The 21,314-nt window shown below is 34.3% G+C and overlaps 2 protein-coding genes and 1 pseudogene across 4 annotated transcripts; all 3 read left to right on the forward strand.

Moving 5' to 3' along the window:
• The first annotated feature begins 2,820 nt into the window (after positions 1-2,820).
• On the forward strand, positions 2,821-6,040 carry LOC110808580 (L-ascorbate peroxidase 1, cytosolic). 2 transcript variants are annotated; one of them, XM_022034112.2, is made up of 9 exons: positions 2,821-2,949; positions 3,876-4,005; positions 4,147-4,321; positions 4,410-4,475; positions 4,988-5,122; positions 5,225-5,304; positions 5,412-5,514; positions 5,629-5,687; positions 5,782-6,040. In XM_022034112.2, the coding sequence occupies exons 2-9, from the start codon at positions 3,887-3,889 to the stop codon at positions 5,795-5,797; spliced, it is 753 nt and encodes a 250-aa protein (XP_021889804.1). In that variant the 5' UTR covers positions 2,821-2,949; positions 3,876-3,886; the 3' UTR covers positions 5,798-6,040. The 2 variants fall into 2 exon arrangements, with proteins under 2 accessions (XP_021889804.1, XP_088070528.1); XM_088214402.1 differs by lacking the exons at positions 2,821-2,949; positions 5,782-6,040 and adding an exon at positions 3,756-3,778 and having other exon boundaries at positions 5,629-5,691.
• Positions 6,041-12,676: 6,636 nt separating this feature from the next.
• Positions 12,677-14,730, forward strand: LOC148269012 (mitogen-activated protein kinase 3-like; annotated as a pseudogene). The gene is made up of 5 exons (XR_015817370.1): positions 12,677-12,966; positions 13,119-13,248; positions 13,558-13,695; positions 13,757-14,089; positions 14,164-14,730. The product of XR_015817370.1 is annotated as a mitogen-activated protein kinase 3-like (transcript).
• A 664-nt stretch (positions 14,731-15,394) lies between these two features.
• MPK3 (mitogen-activated protein kinase 3) lies at positions 15,395-18,459 on the forward strand. Its single transcript, XM_022034066.2, has 6 exons — positions 15,395-15,804; positions 15,956-16,085; positions 16,664-16,801; positions 16,900-17,232; positions 17,646-17,829; positions 17,938-18,459. The coding sequence occupies exons 1-6, from the start codon at positions 15,647-15,649 to the stop codon at positions 18,105-18,107; spliced, it is 1,113 nt and encodes a 370-aa protein (XP_021889758.1). The 5' UTR covers positions 15,395-15,646; the 3' UTR covers positions 18,108-18,459.
• The last annotated feature ends 2,855 nt before the right edge of the window (positions 18,460-21,314 follow it).

A 21,314-nucleotide genomic window follows, 5' to 3' on the forward strand; every position in this document is an offset into this window, starting at 1 on the left:
ATTGCTCTGGTGAGTCCTTTCTCGTTTTTTGTTCCTTTCGATTTTTCTATCGTTGTGCTCCTAATCCTTTTCTGGTGTAGGTTGACCGAAGAGAATCCCTATACGCGAGAAAAGAATGGCAGAGCCGCGCACTGGAAAACCTCCCAACCGATAAAGTTTGGGTTTTTCCCTTTTCCAGTCAGCAAAGGTTGCCTAATCCCTTTTTTTGTAGGTTTTCGTACAAAACTAACCAAAATCGGTCAAAATCGACTAAAAACGGCTAAGCCAAGAGGTAGAGCACACGCTGCCGCCGTGCTGGAACCCTAAACCAGCTGGAAAGTTTAAAAATGCTTATTTTTTGTATTTTTTGGTATTTTGTAATAAGTGACGTGTGTTTTTTATTTCTGCAAAAAAAAACTCAAGAAACTAGATAACCACCAGAAAGTGCAATGAAAAATGTGGTGTTTCAAATATCGATCCAGTGTAAAAATCTCTCACATTTTTCTCAAATTACGGTAAATTAAAGTTTAATAATTAATAATGATGTGTTTTGTAAATATTAGAAATTATTAAAATAATTGAATATAGGTCACCAGTAAAACCAAAACTGGTCAGTGTATAATTTTCCTAACTGTGTTGTCTATGTATTTGTAAACTGCCTAAATTGCTATTATTTATCAATTTTAATTGATTTCTCATTTATTTATTGATTGGCTGTTATTCTTACCCGTTGACTAATTTGAAGTAAATATCTTAATCATATTTTATTGATTATTTGTATCATCTATATACATGTCATACTATTAATATGTAAATATAAAATAGTTGTGTGTAATCGGTGACTGGTTAATGATATGTATATGTGTATAAAAAGCTTATCGAGTATCCTGGAGAATAGTGTACGGACTCGGTACATAGAAAAATTATACTGTGAATATTATCTTAACCGAACGAGGTTGAGAAGTCCCATACCGAAAGGGATTGGGAGATATAGTTCACTCTCATATCGAATGTAGTATTAAGACGATGTTATATTTGACGTCCATTACCGGATGAGGTATGCAGGCTTACGATTAATTGTTAGATTGAATATTGGGTTCACGCGTAGGAAAAACCCCTATCGACTCATAGAAGTACTGATAAGTAGGTAAAAATATAAGTTTAACATTATTGTTCTTTAAAATGTGTAATAAATAGCTATCCTACTTACTGTTTTCATGAGCCAATTTTGGAAACTTAAAAATGGTAAATATGAAATTTACGTTTTTATATTAAATGAATTTATTTAAGAAATAAAATGATTTTATTGGTTGTTTAAATAATTTTTACCAACATTTAATTTTTTATATCGGTATTAAGTATTGAGATCCTTATTATGTTAGTATGATTCATCCGAATTATTTAACAATTTCAGTTAAGGAATATTAAAATTCAGATACTTAACAGTAAAAAAGTTAAAAATTCAGATCCTTAACCTTATAAGATTTTAATTATATATATTTTTTATTTATATTATTATAGCTTTCTTAAAGATACATTTTCGTAATTATATTGGATATCACGATTTACTGTATAAGTAATGTAAATGCTAAATTTTTAATTATTTTCGATATTATTTTACTAATTTAATATATTCATTTCCATTAAGTCTTGAACCTTTATAGATTTAGCTATCAATATTTAAGTTATTTTAGTAAAAAAAAAAAATTAATGATTAATGAATGAATATATCATGATCATAAAAAAATAAACTCATAATCATATCGCATAATAAATCAATATTTGTTTATAATTATCAAAAGATTTATCATGGTCATGATTTTGTTAGCATTTAGTCAATGAATCATCCGTTAACTTATAATTACGTTTCAGTAATTAAATTTTTATATTTAAATTTATTACAAATTTTAGTACTTTAATATCATTCGTTTTAAAAAATCATTTAATTTTTTACATTATTTTTTTTATCTGGACGTTGTATAAAACCGAAATTAAAAAACAGAAGTAACCAACGAAACAAATTTAGTTACGGGTTGCTGGTTAGTTGTCGACTAAAACAGAGTTAGTTAGTGGCTACTAGCATTTTTTTTTTTTTTTTTTTTTTAAGTTTACTAGTTATTGGTTAGTTGTTGATTAATATATATATAAATATATATATATATATAGTAATACTCAACGAACTGTGAACAGAATGAATGGCACGATGAAGGCGCGTTTAACGGCGTGTACAAACTGGATCGAGAATCAGAGGAAGTTTCTAAAAGTCAATGATATTGATCCACGTGGCTTAATTTTATTGGATGATGTGGTCCTGCCTCAGGCTAAAAGCCAATAAAATAACTGGAAAAAACGACGAGAACCGTCCCGTGTGTATGACGTCACTTTAGAATCACACGACCGGATCTTCTCTACATAGCCGCGTTCACACGTGCGGTAAGTTTTTTATGTTAGTTTTTAGAAAATAAAACCCATTTTTGGCGATTACGGAATGATGAAAATAACCTTACAGGAGATTTCATTTCCTTCGATGCCCCTCGCAATCACCCTGTAATTCACTATCATCAAGCCACAAAGAAGAGCCGAGGGCATAACAGTAATTCAAATAAAATATTACGTAAAAATTAACCCTTCCGTTTGTGGGCCAGTTCTTTATGGCAATATCAATATTCAATCCCAATACAGTGTTTTTCGTTTTCTCCCATAAAGCTTTCGCCTTTTGATTGAAACCCACCAACCCCGAAACCCCGGCCGTATATCACACTGTCCAAGGACTAATCGTAGCCGCTTATTTTTGAATTCAATACCAGCCGCACGATCATTTAAAATTCAACAGTTGAGATGATTTTGTTTAACCCCTCCGCCCCTATATATTCATTGCATTGCTTCCGAAAAGCTTGTGCTCTGCTCGTGCCTCACTTGAGTCTTAGGTTTCATCATCTCTCTGTCTCATTTTCGCGTTCAGTTTTGAAGGTATTTTCCTCACGCAGAGATATTCCTCCATTGATTTCAAATATTTAGCTGATCGTTTGCTTTTGATATCTGTGTCTTTGGTTTCATTTCTGCAATTTGGTTTCAAGTATCTGAGATCCGGTTTATGTCGAATGCAGCTTGTTTTTATTCGTCTTTTGTTTTTTCTCCTCACGTGTTTATGTTTGATTTGATTGAAGCATTTTTATGTCTTTTGTAGAATCGTGGAAGATATGAATTTATTCGGTATATCTGAAATCTTCGAAATCGTTTTGGTTCTGCCTGTTTGGTTTCATTTGCTTTTCAGTGCAATATGTTTGGTTTATTTTCTGCGTTCTGGTTATAAGTATCTGAGATCCGTTCGATGGCAAATGCAACTTGTTTTTAGTCCACATATACTTTTCCTCCTAAGCGTTTATTGACTCACGATTCCTGTTTGATTTCATCGAAGCGTTTTTCTGATAGAATCTCAAGAGACATTAGTTCTTTTTTTAAAAAAAATTTCTACAGCGTTTTTCTGTTCTGATTCTTGTTTGATTTGCTCGAAGCGTTTTTCTATTTTTTTAGATTGTCGGGAGATCGGAGTTCTTTTTGTGGGGGGTTTTTGAAACCTTCGAAAACGTGTAATTTGTTTTTGAGTTCCCTGTGTTCGGTTTTATTTCTGCGTTCTGGTTTCAAGTATCTGAGATCCGTATTCTGACAAAATGTAGATTGTTTTTAGTCGCTTTTACTTTTGCTCCTGAACCGTTTCCTGATTCGTGACTCTTGTTTGATTTAATCGACGCGTTTTCCTTTTATTTGTAGAATCGCAAGAGATACGAGTTTTCTTTTGGTATACTTAAAAACTTGGAAAACTTTTTAATCTTCGATTGCGCCTGGAATCTTTTATTCTATATTCTTTTTGGTTAATTTAATCGATGTTATTGCAGAAATTGGAAAAATGACGAAGCAGTACCCAACTGTTAGCGAGGAATACAAGAAGGCGGTAGAGAAATGCACTAGGAAACTCAGGGGCTTCATTGCCGAGAAGCACTGCGCTCCTATAATGATTCGTATCGCGTATGAGCTTCATCTCCGTATCATATCTCTGAATACATGAATATATATCTAGTCAATGCCTATACGAACTTTGATATATGGTTGTTGTGTTAGTTTATGTGATTTAGAGGTTGTTGATGTGATTGTATTAATGTGATGCAGATGGCATTCTGCTGGAACTTTTGATTGGAAGACAAAAACCGGAGGCCCATTCGGTACCATGAGGTGCCCAGCAGAGCAGGCTCACGGGGCCAACAGTGGGCTTGATATTGCTGTCAATTTTTTGGAGCCATTCAAGCAGCAGTTTCCTATCATCTCCTACGCTGACCTGTATCAGGTAGTATGATGTCTTAATCTATTGTTTTAAAAATATTGTTTGTTTGAGTTTTTAGAATTGGCTATTAATTATTTTTGATCCGGTGTAGCTTGCTGGTGTTGTTGCCACTTGGGTTACCGGAGGTCCGGAAATTCCTTTCCATCCTGGAAGAGAGGTCAGCTTTTTTTTTGCTTTTTTTTCCCTTTTCAACCCTCGTCAACTATTAACATTGCGGGGCTCTTTAAAGACGCCTACTGCTTGCTCTGTATGGGTGTATCAGTTGGTTTTCTCTAATTAAATGTGGAGGTGTTTGCTTAATCGTTGACACTTGTCTGAATTGTATAAAATCAGGCTTGCAAATTACTTTTTCAATGTTGCGTTCGTTCAGTTCTTCATATCAATATCTAACTTGTCGATACGTTGTTGATTTAGTTCATGTCTGATGTTGATTGCTGTGTGCTGATATGTTGCGGATATATCCATGGTTAATGTTGATATATGTTCTTTATGTTGTCTTTTCGATTCTAAACAATTTGTTACTAATGTGTAATTGGCAGAAAGATGTTCATCAACGTCCTTGGGTTGTTGTATTCTAATGCTTTTGCAATCAATTATGCACTTTTTGCTTCAAATAGTCACTCTCCAATATATTGATGGTACTGATAACTATGTTCCTCTGCATTTCAGGATAAACCTGAGCCACCTCCGGAGGGCCGTTTACCTGATGCCACTAAAGGTGCTGACCACTTGAGGCAGGTGTTTGGTGTGCAAATGGGTCTCACCGACAAGGACATTGTTGCTTTATCCGGTGCCCACACCTTGGTTTGTGCCAAGCATACCAAATATTTCTTCCCCTTTCTGAGTCAACGCAATGCTCTCATTTCTAAACTTATTGATTTGGAATGTGTTTTTTTATTTTTCCAGGGAAAGTGCCACAAGGAAAGGTCTGGTTTTGAGGGCCGTTGGACTGAAAATCATCTCATATTCGATAACTCTTACTTCAAGTGAGTTGACAGTCTTCTTAATTTCATCTTCTTTTTCTATATCCTGCATCTTAAACATTAGAGTGTGTTTGATAACATCTCCTTTAACTTAAACAAACACTGAACAGGGAGCTCTTGAGCGGAGAGAAGGAAGGCCTCCTACAGCTACCATCTGACAAATGTCTTGTATCAGACTCTGCATTCCGCGCTTATGTTGAAAAATATGCTGCAGTATGTGATTTTTTTTTATTAATCTTTAATTGTTTTGTCCTAAATTTTTGGTGTATTATACCCTATTTGAAAGTCCCCGGATTTTATTATGCTTGGTTAATTCATCTTCTGCAGGATGAGGATGCTTTCTTTGCCGACTATACTGAGGCTTTTATTAAGCTCTCTGAGCTGGGGTAATTTCATTGTTCATAGTTGATTGATAGTTCTAATGCACATACATTTTAAAAGCTTGATTGCTAAGATATTAATATTCCTCTGATTGTGCAGATTTGCTGACGCTTAACTTTACAGAAAGATATTATTCAAAAGCTCCCCCTCCTTTTTTGGTGCTCAGCACAGATTGGATCCTCTACAGATTGAGTTTGTTCTTTTGTGTTTGGAGGTTCATAATGAACTTTTGGGGGTTGGACTTTTTTAGCTTTAAATTTGTTGGCGATTAGATGTGCAGAAAGATGTTTGGTTAAATGCCATGGATGGATTGATGTGTTTTACTTTAAATAATCAAATTCCCTGAGCGTTTAATATACCTAGCTCTCTCTCTCTCTCTCTCTCTATATATATATATATATATATATATATTAATCTATGTATTTTTGTCTTCTCTGTATTTTTATACTGTAACTTGGTGGTACATGAAATTGTAGAAGCATGTTTTACAATCTCAAATGGAGGATTGAAACCGGCCGACATATATACATGTGGGCTTAAAAGTTTGACTGCTATTTAACTAAAATGCTTGATAACTTCGCTGTATGAGATATGAATTTTAGAGTTGTAACGGGCCATGTGCTTGCTTCATAAAAAAATAAAATAAGCCTTCTCTTTCTATGATCTGGGAACCTCATGGTTTTACCAATAATAATTCGTTACTAATAACCTTTTGGGTCCAGACTGAGATAAAAAGTGTTTTGAAGTTGCCCAACTAAACGTATTTAAAAGTAATAAATTGCTTGTAAGTTAAAGCCGATAATTCTTTTTTTTTTCTTCAAAAAATAAGTAGTTTTTTTAAATAAAAATAATAAAAAATACATATTTAGTCTAATTATTTTATTATTTATACTATCATATATATATATATACTGTTAATTTTTAGAAAATATAAAATAGTTAAGTAAATTGTCTGAATAAGAAATGAAAAAACAATAACATGCTGTTTATTATTATTATTTGTTTAATAATTTAAAGTCAACAAACTGAAAATAATATTTAGCGATGTATGTATTTAATAAATAATTGTAAACACGCTCTTGATTTAACATATAAGAACTGATGTAAAGAAAATTGAAATATGAATTATAAGACCTTTTATGTTTTATTGCGTGCCCAAAATTATAGTTCGAAGAAGTCCAACTTTGATTTAAATTTACTTTTTATCGAGTTTTTACTTTAAATAAAATTTATTATTTTTAAATTTACAGACAAAATTTAATATATTTATATACAATAAAAAAACATTAGTTCTATATCCTTAGTTTTTTAGTATAAATTTATGATCCCGTATAAAACAAATACAAACTTGGGAAGTCAAGGAAAAAAAAAAAAGACAAAAACAAAAAGGAGAAAATAGATAAAAGGTCAAAGTGCTTTTACCTTGTTCGGTCAGAGTTATCAATTTGCTCTTTATTCATTAACACTTAAAAATGGAAAACTCAAAAGTGTTAAATTCAAAAGACCTTTGCTCTTTGTCCCTCCAAATCCTCGTGTTCTTGCCGTGACGTTTTGAAGAAGTTTGCTACTTGCCTAAATTTCCACCAAAACGTTGACGCATTTGTCAAAATTTGCGTAACCTATTTAAATTGTGTTCATTTAACTAAAAACAGTAATGCCTTATATAAAAATAAATTGATTTTGAGTTTGTTCTATTTTTAAAAAAAATTATTTATACATTAATATAGTTTTTAATTAAAAAAATTTATTTTCTATGTGCTAAAAGTCTTATTAAGTTAAAATAAATAGTTGTTTTGTCTTAGTTTTATCCCAAAAATTTAGAAAATAATATAACTATCCTCGTTAGAGGTATATGTATATATATATTTTTAATATATTTTATCGTACTTAATAATTAAGACTATAACAATCCGTTATCTAATTAGAATAACGAGTGTTTGATTGTACTAAATCATTTAATATGTAATAGTTTATTTTTTAAAAAATGAAGAATTTAAGTGAGTTATATTCCAAATTTTATTTCAATTATTTAAATCAATCCATCTCGATAACTATATTCTCGAAGGTAAATAAATTTTTCGAGTTTGGAAACATAATCTCAATACCCTTTATGGATTACGTGGTCTCCACATGCGTCAGGGGTAGGTCACTGTTTTAACTGATTTGGATCTGATTGTGAAATATACTACTCTGAAAGAATACAATGGGATGCGCTACATGTGTTGAGTAAGAATCATTTAACAAGTTAACCTAACAAACTCTAATTAGTATAAGCGGGTCTTCCTGCACTCTACCCCTAACAACGTCTAAATTACTATGTTCTTTAATCTCTTAAAAGTTTAGGTGCCTTCTTCGTAACTATCCAAATGTATTAATGTTATCCCTCATATTTTTACTATTATTGTTCATTTACCCTTGTCTTATGTAACAATTAAATTTTTCATTGAGATATCAGATAATCTATAATTATTAAGAGTTTCAAATTTTCAATTACTATGCTCATACTATAATTATTTTCACTTCTCTTCTGATGAACACAAACAATCTCAGTGTTAAGGAACTACAAATGTAAATATTTATTTAACATACCATTTATCTCTTATATCACAAGTGGATACCGTTGTTTCATCGTACAATGCCATTTACATCATTATCAAGAGGGAATATTCAATGCTACTACTAATACGTGGAGATAAATTACCAATAAATACTAATGGAAATCATACGATACTATTAACAGATGAGCTCACACTCGACTATAATGGTCACACATCCACATTTGCCCCTCAACGACCATTTCAAGACCACACACACTGTTCCACCATCTTGGCACTCACCAGCCACCTCAAGGCCACGCACACTATTCCGCTACCCTGACACTCATTGGCCACCTCAAGGCCACACACACATTGTTTTGCCATCCTTGGCACTCACTGACCATCTTAAGGTCACACACACACTGTTCCGCCATCCTGGCACTCATCGGCCACCTCAAGGCCACACACACACTGTTTCGTCATCCTTGGCACTCATTGACCACCTCAAGGCCACACACACACCGTTATGCCATTCTTGGCACCCACCGGCCATCACACAACCACACACTCGCCCCACTTCGCCACTCCTGGAAACCGACCACTAACCCCATTAATATCCCTTTTATTTATTTAGGCCCACCGCTTTTATTATTTTCGTTTATTTCAATTTCATTGCTGTTTATGTTTATGAACCAAAACATTATTATTATTATTGTTTCATTTTATAATATATATATTTATCTCTACGATGCTATTTTTTTTTATGTATTTATATATTTTCCATTTAAAATCATTCCTTCTATTTATTTTAAATTATTTGGGCTATTAACCCATTGTCCCTGTTATAAGCCTCTTTTCTTTTATTTTTACGAGACTTCAATTTTGTAATACAGCTTATTATTCTGTCATAATAATCTAGCCCGTTTATCATATTATTCTTAAATTTTATCATGGATATACGCCTAGATATAGATCTATTTTCTTAATTATCACTTAGTTTACTCTAATTAATGTTCAAAAATTTTAAAAAATTTATTTTAGCTTCACAAAATGAATTAGGTTTATTCGTTTGGGCTTCTCGAAATAAGCCCATGTTAAGAATTTTGGGTTAAATTTATTAGGACCGTATAATAGCCTGGTAGAGTCAAAGGCCGGAGAGAGAGAGAGAGAGAGAGAGAGAGAGAGAGAGAGTCAAATAAATGAGTGGTGAGGATTAGAGGGTAGGAATGGATGGGTAGGATTTGAGTAAATATAAAAGGAAGTGGAAAAAAAAGGGAAAAAATAGAAAGATAGGAGATGAGAGGGAGTCGGGTGATAGGAAGGAAGAAGAGGGAAGAGGGAAAAGTGAAATCGGTGACGGTGAGTCGAAGAAACGTATCGGTGGAGAGGATTGTTCTGAGCTAGGAAGAAATGGAAGCTGGTGGTAATATAAATTTCTATATTCAAATGTTAATATGGTGATGTAGGGATTTCATTTTGGTGTGGCCTATTGACATAGAGGAATTCCAAACGAGAGGATGAAAAAAGGTGAGAAATGGCTCGGGAGTTGAGTGTATGAGAGGTAGAGGGAAGAGGATCGGCCGAAACGTAGTTAGGACTAGGTATGGTGAAGTTTAGGAGTGGTTTCACTCATGATGCACCGATAATCGGAACTAGTATTGGTTATAGTAGAGTAGGACTTGGTGTCGGCTTAAGTATGTGTTCATTGCCGAGTAGGTGGTGTGTATGATGTGAGTAGTATGGCGTGCGTGCGTGTGTAGTTCGGAGTAGGCCAGTGTGTGTGTAGGTGTTAAAAAAAAGTCGGTCAGGGTGTGACCAATGGAAGGCGGGTGTGTGATCGAGTGGCAGTATGCTGTCGGAGTGCATGATTGTGAACGGTCGGTTTGCATGTGTGCATGTGTGGCAATGTATAGTCGGATGGGAGGGGCTTGACGTGTGTGCGTGCTTGGCAGTAAGTTACTGTTGGGATGTGCGTGGCCGGGAAAGGTCGATAAGTGCGTTAGTGGTAGGCTACTACCGAAGTGTGTCGCCGGGCACGGTCAATTTGTGTGTGTGTGTGGTAGTGTACAATCGGTATGATGATGGGGGACTTAATGGGTGTGTGAGTGGCTGTACATTGCCGTTGTGAGTACCTGTATGGCCAAGAATAAGCCGATGTGTGTGTGCGTGGCTGAATGAAGCTGATGGTGGAGTAATGGAAATAGGGTATGTACGTGGCCAAAAAGGCCGGGGTGCGTGTGTGGCCAAAGGTAGGCCGATGAGTGGGTTATGTGGCAGAACTAAGAGATAGTGGATAGTGTTTCAAAGTAAAGTAGGAATAAAGTAGAGTGAAAGAATGCGAGGGTATGGCGAGAGAGATAGGAGGATAGGGAGTGGAAAAATCCTAGAATGGATGTCCAAAAGCATTTTCATATTATATTTGAGCATTGAATTTATTTTACTAAATTATATTGTACTCGTTATATATTTTTGTAGATGCAGTGAGACTAGAGAGCCACATGAGAGATCCCTTATAGGAAAAACAGGAAATGAGAGAATTAAATGTATAATACATTATACAGGACACTTGTCCATTTGATACTACAATAGCGACTTTGAATGTACCACAAGTTCTTTATGTAGATTTTTCTTCTCGTTATTGTGGAATTAAAATCTAAATGACGAATATATTGTTCACTAATTTTGATGATTTTAATTACATAGGATGTAGTTGATTTGAAGATTTGTGGTGGTGATGTGTTAGGATATGAGGTGTGGGTCTAAGTATATTTTAAATGTCACAGACCGAGTCTCTTTATTTATTGGGCTTGGCCCACTCATTATTTTTCTTAAAGGATCCTACACTTCTTGTTAAGTCATGATTGCTTCTCTATTTTTGGCCCATTTATGATTTGGTTTAAGCCCAATCTTGACTCACTAAGAGCCCAAAACTAAACTTAGAGCCCGATCCACTCTGAGTCTTCTCCTTTGTCGTTCTCACTAGCTCTCAACATCGTCACCGACAACTCCCAGCTCTTTATATTCGCATGAGATCCCAATGGAATCACACCTTATATACATTCCAATAATGACAATTATAAATCCCTTATCTCTTATAGCTTTCAATTTTATCAAATTAAAACATGGTTTAGATTGCATTAATTTACAATCTAGGTTAGTAAGTTAGATGAATTTTATCATTCTTAAGTCTCTAGTGGTTGAGCTTTGATCGCAGTGATGATTCTCTGCTATTCTTTGAGCTCCACTTACACACACACAATAACACTATATTGCTTCGAAACTCTACCTAAAAGGAATAGACATGTTTTAGGTTCCGACATGGGCAAGAGAAAAAGAAATACTCACCTCTTATTGAGTTCGCAAGAGTAAGAAGAGCTTCTCTTCGTCCTTCCGCTGCTCCCCTATACCTCGCCTATCGGGCCTTTCTTTCCTCTCCCTTATTTCGTCGTTCTCTCTCTTTCTCTTCTTCTCTAGTTAAATAGAGACTAAGGTTTATTTGTGACTTCAGATCATTAGATCTCAAAATTAAATTATGACTGTATAATTTTTGGGGTGTTACAAAACTAAATTGTGCGTATAGTTTTAAACTACCATGACATATATATATATATATGTATAATGTTTGTGAACAATTTAATTTAAGTTTATTGTTAAAATAAACAAAACTAGATTATCTATCTTTCATTTGTAGCTAGCACGATACGAATAACTTTTATTTTTTATTTTTGGGAGTACTACCAATCATTACTAAAGTCAAAACTTCAAAATGTAATTATTGGCAATCAATATATAATAACATCCAATATAAGTATATGTTATATATTATTACAATAATGAAAAAAATTGTATGTGTGAGTACGCAAACAATTGCTTGCAATGGAAATGTTTGATTAATTTATGTAATTAATTTGTTATTCATATAATCTTTTATTTTGTTAGTACCTAATATAATTATTTTTAATTAAAAATTAAATTAATTAAATTTTTATCTCATTAATTCTAATCGTCATACAATATTAATATTATCTAAAAATGAATAAGACTTAACTTAATTTGATTATTTTAATTTTTTTAAAATATTAATAAATTAAATTTTTAATTATAATAAATTAAATATTATAATTTGATTATTATCCGTTTATAAATATATATATATAAAAATAAATTTTATATTATTAGTAAAATTTAATACAAAATGGTTTAAGTAATTTATATAATAATTTATTAAAAAAACCTAATGAAGTTACAGAGACGTTCGCAAAAATCAAATCAATACTAATCGTGGATGAGAGACGGCTCTAATATGAACCCTCCGATCTCCCTCTCTCTATCGGGTTTTTCGCTCTTCTTTCCTCACAGCTACTGCGAACTCCAGACAAATATTCTGATTTATTTCCGTGCACGAACGTAAGAAATAATCAATAAAAATAAAAATCAAACTCCTCTGTCCACAGACATACACACGAACGCACATATATATACACACATCATGCAGTATAGTCTACACAGAAGAGGGCTAGGAAGAAGAGAGCTCAAAACAAAGAAGACAGTTTACTTGCATGTCTGGACGTACAACATAGAGGGGAGAAATGGTTGACGCAGGCTCTAGAGCTCATTATTTTCCGGTGATTCCCACTCGTGGGGGTCAATACATTCAGTACAACATCTTCGGCAATCTTTTTGAGCTCACTTCCGAGTACCGGCCTCCGATCATGCCTATCGGTCACGGTGCATACGGCATCGTTTGGTACGTATAAGAGTTCTTTGGATCATGCTTTAGCTTTCTGTTTTTAGTTTTAGGTTTTACTATATTTTTTTTCTGTTGATTATGCTGATGGATTGTGTTATGGTGTGAATGTGTTTTTAATTTATTTGCTTGCTTGTTTTGTTTGGGAGAAGCTCGGTGTATAATTGGAAGACGAATGAGATGGTGGCGATGAAGAAGATAGTAAACGTGTTTGATGATCACATGAATGCCAAGCGTACGCTTCGGGAGATCAAGCTTCTTCGCCATTTGGATCATGAAAACGTGAGTGTTAATCTCCATATTTTGTGTTGTTTTTCAGTTTCTTTTGGAATTTCTTTCTAGTTTTCTTATGGAGTACCTAGATTATAAACGTTTGGATCAAAATAAATAATTTTACAGCTTCAAGTAACTTTGAAAAGTTGAAAACTTGCCTAAATATGGTTATTTTCAACAAGTGCTTTCGATTTCCAGGGGTTTAATTTAGGACTGCTAATGCTAAATCTATTTGATAGAGTCAGATTTTAGAACAAAGATGTTAGCATTGGCTTTTTGTATGATTCTACTATGTGGGATTTTATCTCTTCAAAACAGGTAATAGGTATACGAGATGTGATTCCTCCACCATTGAGAAGAGAATTCACAGATGTGTACATTGCAACGGAGCTGATGGACACTGATCTCCATAAGATAATTCAATCCAATGAAAGTTTATCTGAGGAGCATTATCAGGTTTTACCTTTTGCTTCCAGTTTCTTGAAAACTTTTGGACTCCTTTTTCTCTGCTCCGCAGTACTTCTTGTATCAGATTCTTCGAGGACTGAAGTATTATTCACTCGGCTAATGTTATCCACAGAGACTTGAAACCCAGCAATCTTTTAGTGAATGTAAATTGTGACCTGAAAATTTCTGATTTTGGTCTCACTCGACCAACCGCAGAGAATGAGTTTTGACAGAATATGTTGTCACAAGATGGTATAGGGCCCCTGAGATATTACTAAGTTCTTCAGATTACACTGTTGCTATTGATGTATGGTCTGTTGGTTGCATATTTATGGAACTTGTGAATAGAACACCTTTGTTTCCAGGCAGAGATCATGTGCATCAGCTACGTTCATTGATGGAGGTAAGAATTGAATTCATTGCAGCGTATTTAATGGGTTGAATCCTGTACTTAAATGTGTTCTATTTAACTTCTAGCTGCTTGGCACACCGACTGAATCTGATCTTGAATTCGTCCGAAATGAGGCTGCAAAAAGATACATTCGTCAATTCCCAACTCGCCCTCGTCAGCCACTAGCCAAACTTTTCCCAAATGTTCATCCATTGGCAATTGATCTTGTTGATAAAATGTTGACATTTGATCCAACAAAACGAATTACCGGTGAGTTCCATAGTTTCCTGTCAGCTAGTGTTCATTTTTTTTTACGGACAAATATATAGTATATGGTTTTCTTTTTTTTTTTTAATTCGTAATGAAAGATATTTATTCTCGATTAGTTGACACCTTGCGCCATGGCGCAATATTGCTCATGAACCAGTTTGTTTAGAGCCATTCTTTTTCGATTTTGAGCAATAAAACTTGGAAGAAGAGCAGATGACGGATATGGCCTTAACGCTCAATCCAGAGTATTCTTGTTAAATTTTGAAGCTCTATAAGCTATCTAACCTTTGTATAGAGTCTTCTTGATTCTTTTATTCGAACATTTGTTTGTTAGTATGTGTTTAAATTTTATATTTTTCTCTCACTATATTATACGTATTTTTGTATAGTAATATAAGATACGATCGATTTAATGTAATACATACATGAAATCTTGTTGTAAAATAATTTTATTAAAATTACGTTTCATCTTATGTTTATTATAGTGTATGATATTAATAATATCATCTGAAATTTATTACATGGATAAATATTATATTTTCTTAGAGTATATTTTATTTTTTTATATTGTGTATATTTAAGGGATGTTCGTTATATTCTATAATTTAAAGTAAAACAGATTTGAATCAAATAATAAATTTATGAATTTAAAATATATTTACAAAATAATTAAATTTAATTATTTTAATTTATCTAATATTTACCAACTCATAATATATATATAAAATAATAAATTTTATATTTTTAATTAAATTTAAACTCTTAACATTTAAATAAAAAATAAAAATCTTAACTATAATTTAGTTGTTAACCCACGTAACAACTCAAAACCTAAATTACCCGACTCGTAATTGTGCATCAGACACGTGCCTAATTAAAAATAGTTATTTTAATTTTTGTTTCTAAATTACGCCGTAAATTTTGTCAGTGCTAAATTATTTTATAAAAAAAAATATTAATGACGTTACGTAGACCGTTGACCAAAATCAAATCACTATTAATCGTCGATGAGAGGCGGCTCTAATCTCAACCCTCCGATCTCTCCTTCTCGGTTGGGTTCTTCTCTCCCTCTTTCCTCGCAGCTACTGTGAACTCCAGACGAATACTCCGATCTATTTCCACGCGCGAACGTAAGAAATAATTAACAAATCAATCTCCTCTATCAACGTATATATATATATATATTATAAATATACACCATAGTAGATAGTCAACATAGAAGGGGACAAGGAAGAAGAGAGCTCAAAACAGAGAAGACAGTTTTCTTGCGTGTCTGGAGATACTACAGAGAGGGGAGAAATGGTTGATGCAAACTCTGGAGGTCAGGATTTTCCGGCGATTCCCACCCATGGAGGTCAGTACATTCAGTACAACATATTCGGCAATCTTTTTGAGATAACTTCCAAGTATCGGCCTCCGATCATGCCTATCGGTCGCGGCGCGTACGGTATCGTTTGGTACGTATAATAGTTCTTTGGATCATGCTTTTTTTGGCTTTCTGTTTTTAGTTTTAGGTTTCATTTTTTTTCTGCTGATTATATTGATGGATTGTCTTATGGTATGGATGTGTTTTGATTTATTTGTTTGCTTGTTTTTCTTTGGGAGAAGCTCGGTGTATAATTCGGAGACGAATGAGATGGTGGCGATTAAGAAGATAGCAAACGCGTTTGATAATCACATGGATACCAAGCGTACGCTTCGTGAGATCAAGCTTCTTCGCCATTTGGATCATGAAAATGTGAGTGTTAATCTCTGTGCTTTGTCGTGTTTTTCAGTTTAATTTGGGATTTCTTTTTAATTTTGTTATGGTGTGTCTAGATTATAAACGTTTGGGTCAAAATAAATTGATTTGTTGACTTGATTTTTTCCCCCTTTGAATCTGAGTAGTTTAATGCTATACTTTATAAGGGTGGTAGCTTGTGTGTGTTTAAGAAAGAAAGTCGCTTTTAATTGAAGAATATCCCTTTTTTGGACTTGTTTTAATGATAATTTTCACTGAAAGTGGATATGACTGGCACTTTGTGATTTGAAGGGTGTGTATAAGCTGCGTTAACCAGTAAAAAAAAAAAAGCTATATGAGCGTTTGTTCTGATATAAAGAATATCCTCCTAATAAGTGCTTTTACAGCTTCAAGTAACCTTGAGAAGTTGAAAACTTGCCTAATTGTGGTTATTTTAGACAAGTGCTTTGGTTTCCATGGTTTAATGCAGGATAGCTAATGCTAAGTCTGTTTGATTGAGTCAGATTTTGGAACGAAGATGTTAGCATTGGCTTTTTGTACGATTCTAATATGTGGGATTTATTTCTTCAAAACAGGTCGTAGGTATAAGAGATGTGATTCCTCCACCATTAAGAAGAGAATTCACAGACGTGTACATTGCAACGGAGCTGATGGATACTGATCTCCATAACATAATTCGATCGAATCAAGGTTTATCAGAAGAGCACTGTCAGGTGTTACCTTTTACTTCCAATTATCTTGAAAACTTTTGATCGCTTAGTAGTTAAAATTTTTTACTGAAATCAATTTTCTCCTTTTCTGTGCCCTGCAGTACTTCTTGTATCAGATTCTTCGAGGGCTGAAATATATTCACTCAGCTAATGTTATCCACAGAGACTTAAAGCCCAGCAATCTTTTGGTGAATGCAAATTGTGATTTGAAAATTTGTGATTTTGGTCTTGCTCGACCAACTGCCGAGAATGAGTTTATGACAGAATATGTTGTCACAAGATGGTATAGGGCCCCTGAGATATTGCTGAATTCTTCAGATTATACTGCTGCTATTGATGTGTGGTCTGTCGGTTGCATCTTTATGGAACTTATGAACAGAAAACCTTTGTTTCCAGGCAGAGATCATGTGCATCAGCTGCGCTTATTGACAGAGGTAAGAATTGAACTCATTGCAGCATATTTAATGGGTTGAATATATTGGTGATGAGAGTGTCAGTTACACGGGTAAATTGTAGAATTATTGAATTTTATGTAACTTTTAAGATTTTACTATTCTTGCTGATCATGCCTATATTCCATTTGTTTTAGTTAATAAGGTGTCAGAATTCTTCTCATGTTATGATATACTGTCAGAGATCAATGAGATAATGTTCCAGCAATCCACTTGCTTAGCTCCCTTTCTATTTCTTTATGTGTGTTCTTGATAATGTATATTAGTCAGGCTATGTCTGTGTAAATACTGTCCTATCAACATTAATAGTCCACTTTCTTCAATGTGAAATGGAGTTAATATTTAGAAACCTGTTCACTAAATGATTACTTAAATGTGTTATATTTATCTGGTAGCTGCTTGGCACACCGACTGAATCTGATCTGGAATTTGTTCGGAATGAGGATGCAAAAAGATATATCCGTCAACTCCCAACACACCCTCGTCAGCCACTAGCCAGACATTTCCCAAATGTTCATCCATCAGCAATTGATCTTGTTGATAGAATGTTAACATTTGATCCAAGAAAAAGAATTACTGGTGAGTTCTATGGTTTTCTGCCAGCCAATATTAATTCTTTATTGGACAAATATATAGTACATGTTTTTTCCTTTAATTCATAATGAAAGTTAATTTTTTTTTTATTAGTTGAGGAAGCATTAGCTCATCCTTACCTTGCGCGATTGCACGACATTGCTGATGAACCAGTTTGTTCAGAGCCATTCTCTTTTGATTTCGAGCAACAACCTTTGGGAGAAGAGCAGATGAAAGATATGATTTATCAGGAGGCTTTAGCACTCAATCCAGAATATGCTTGAAAAAGGAGACAACAAACACTGAAACCAGAACCTACAACACCACATGATGTCTCGCAATCAAACAATTAACATCCTCCTGTTTTGTTCAACTTATATTGTAATATTTTGGGCTTGCCCAATTCTGGCTGTCCTAGTTCTCTTGAGGTCAGTCTCTTGAAGCTCTATAAGTTCTTTAACCTTTGTACTCAGTCTTTTTGGTTCTTCTGTTCAGGCGAATGTTTGTTATAATGTGTTTAAATTTGGTATTTTCTCCCACTGTATTATAAACACTTTTGTGAAGTGATGTAACCTAAGATTGATTTATTGTAATACTGACTTGAAATCTTGTTGTAAAATGGTTTTATTAGAATCACCTTTTGTCTCGTTCATCAAATCAGTCTCATTCGAGAATGATTATCTTATGTTCACTGTGGTGTACAATATTAATAATATCATCTTTGTTACACAAGTGAATACCATATTTTCTTAAAATAGATGCTGTTCTTTTTTTTCCTTTTTGTTGTGTATGTTTGGTGGATATTCGTTCTGTTCTGTAATCTGGGACTGGAATCAGCTTTTCATCGCATCAAATAGATTTGAGCCAAATAGCAAGTTTCTGAGTTCTCATATCCTTTGTTGGTAGGGTAATATAGGAAATAGAATGGAATCGGGGTTTTTTGGGATTCTCCAGTAGAACTGGTATTTAGATTGCAGAAAGAAAACAGATTATAATTCAGTAAATCCTGAGATTTCATATAGAAAAATTGATAATGTTACTGGTCTAGTTAATGATTATCAAACTCACTAACAATTGGTTCTCCTCCTCCAAAAATAGGTGCTATTCCCAATGGTTGTTTAGTACTCGAATTGGGAGACTGCATATGATTTTAATCAAACCTTTCTCTTCAAGGTAAGACATTTACCTGAGACCATGCCCAACTCTCTGTTAGCTAATGAATAGTGTTTTAAGATGATTTCCTTTTTTTTTTTTATATAAAGAAAGGCAAAAATCAAAAGAAACTAAAAGGTTGTCACGCATATCCTGGAGCAAGAGATGCTTATGATATCGTCTATGAAGAGCTGTTGGAGATCATTCGATACTTTAACATGAGAATGGAGGCATATCGGTAGAGAGAAGCCAACATTCGCCAACCAGTCAACATATTTCTTCCATTTGCGATACACATGTTGGATCCGGACTTGCCAATCCTGCAGTAGCAAGTGGTTGATCGCACGAATAAGAACGACATGCGTATTAGTACCGTAATCCTCCTTAGTGAGTAATTGCACTGTTAGAGCGCTATCTATTTTCAGGATTATATTTCGGAACTCACCATTTCAAATGAGTTGAAAACCATAGAAGACTCTCCAAAGTTCAGTCTGAAGAACAGAACATCTACCAATTTTTCTATTGAATCTTCTCAGGCAAACACCATCTTTATCTCTAACAAGTCCGTTACAGCTTGAGAAATTGGTTGCAGTACGATAAGCACCATCAGTATTTACCTTCAACCAACTCCTAGGTGGTTTCTGTCAAGTAATAAATTTTTCAGATTTGTGTGCCATAACTGAAAGAAAATAAAGATTCATATTATTAGTTATAAAAGTATAATAAGTCATGAGGGACACATCTTTAATTAGCTCTTCGATAGTGCTATCTCTCTTTCTTGGAAAATAAATTTATTTATATGGTTCCACAAGTTCCAGCAAAAAAGGCCAAATGTCACTCTCTAATTCTGAAATGTCTTGCACCAGGATCAATTGTTTTTGAGATTCAGCACTAACCACTCATCCACAGCAACACTGAAGAAAGTTGATTGGGCTTTGGTGGGAATGATCTTCAACCATAGCAGCTTGGTCACGTTACAATTACAGAGGACATGATCTACATCCTTAATAGGACTGCTAGACCTATTGCATTCCGCAGTGGAGGACATGTGATGTCGGTACCTCTCCCAATTTGTCAAAAGTTTCCCCTTAGCAGCCAACCAAAGGAACTTACGCACTCGTTGAGCACCTGACTAATGCCAAATGTCTCTCCAGTTTCTATCATCCAAGTGCCAATGATCGCTCTCCAAGAGGGCGTAAGCCGAGCTAGCCGAGAAGTACCCCAGAACTCATCATATTCCAATAGCAGGAGTTTGGAATATTGTCATCTTTAGGAGTCGGTACTGCTACCATTTGAAGCAGCATACCCATTGACAACACTTGGTATAGGGCCTCCCAATCCCATTGGCCGGACGACACCACATAATCCATAAAACATCTATGGAGATCCTGCTCCTCAATAGGTGCGAAAACCAAAAGTTTAAGCGGTCCCAGGTCACCTAACCAGCAGTCTTCCAAAAACTTAACATTTCTCATTAAACCAATGGACCATTTGATGCCAACTCGAAGGTCCATCTAGAGATGTTTAAGGTTGCGCCAAAGATGGGAGGTCGGTCCAGTCGGCTTGTAGTTCCACGATAAGACAGAACATCTGTACTTGTGGGTGAGGTCCTGGACCTATAGGATTGGTTTCGCAATCATAGCAAAACCCAATGTCATCAAGAATGTTTGGTTTTGCTTATGGATAGACCGAAAGCCGCTTCCCTAGCGTCGTAAGACATGCACATGTCATCTCAACTTATAAAACTGATTTTCCTGTTGCCATTCCCTTGGTTCCAGAGAAATTTCCTGACCACAGTTTCAATTTGATCATATAGGGTTTTTGGCAAAGTTGTGGTCTGCATAGCATAAACAGAAATAGTCATAAGAACAGAATTTGTCAAAGTTGAATGTCTTGCAAAAGAAAGGATATTAGCATTCCAGCTAGATAACTTCTGCTTCATTTTCTTAAAAATATAACGATAAGTATCTTTATTGACTCTATTATGTAACAACGTAACCCTCAAATACTTATCAAGATTATTAGAAACTTGAAATCCAAACATATTACTAATACGACTAGTTTCACCTGTGTTAACATTGCGAGAAAAAAAAGTAAGTGTTTTAATCGTACTCATTTTGTCATCCGAACTTGAACAAAATTTCTCTAAGACTTTCTTTATAGCCTGAGTTTGGTTATCAGTAACTTTCTCAAGAATTATAAGGTCATCCGCAAAAAAGAGGTGTGAGAGAGCAGAACCCTTCTTATCAAGGCGGATTGGCTTTCACATATTATTTCTCACAAAGGCGTTAATGCAATTGGATAGTCGTTTCATGCATAATACAAATATGTAGGATTTT

This window comes from Carica papaya, chromosome 2 (assembly GCF_054855325.1).
Source record: "Carica papaya isolate Zhongbai chromosome 2, ASM5485532v1, whole genome shotgun sequence".
Taxonomy (NCBI): domain Eukaryota; kingdom Viridiplantae; phylum Streptophyta; class Magnoliopsida; order Brassicales; family Caricaceae; genus Carica; species Carica papaya.

Bases quoted from the DNA above. Each gene is read 5' to 3' on its own strand.
- MPK3 (XM_022034066.2), top strand. From the start codon at position 15,647: ATGGTTGATGCAAACTCTGGAGGTCAGGATTTTCCGGCGATTCCCACC. The intron at 16,802-16,899 runs GTGTTACCTTTT...TGTGCCCTGCAG, and splicing joins TATCAGAAGAGCACTGTCAG to TACTTCTTGTATCAGATTCT. The intron at 17,233-17,645 runs GTAAGAATTGAA...TTTATCTGGTAG, and splicing joins AGCTGCGCTTATTGACAGAG to CTGCTTGGCACACCGACTGA.
- LOC110808580 (XM_022034112.2), top strand. From the start codon at position 3,887: ATGACGAAGCAGTACCCAACTGTTAGCGAGGAATACAAGAAGGCGGTA. The intron at 4,476-4,987 runs GTCAGCTTTTTT...TCTGCATTTCAG, and splicing joins CTTTCCATCCTGGAAGAGAG to GATAAACCTGAGCCACCTCC. The intron at 5,515-5,628 runs GTATGTGATTTT...CATCTTCTGCAG, and splicing joins ATGTTGAAAAATATGCTGCA to GATGAGGATGCTTTCTTTGC.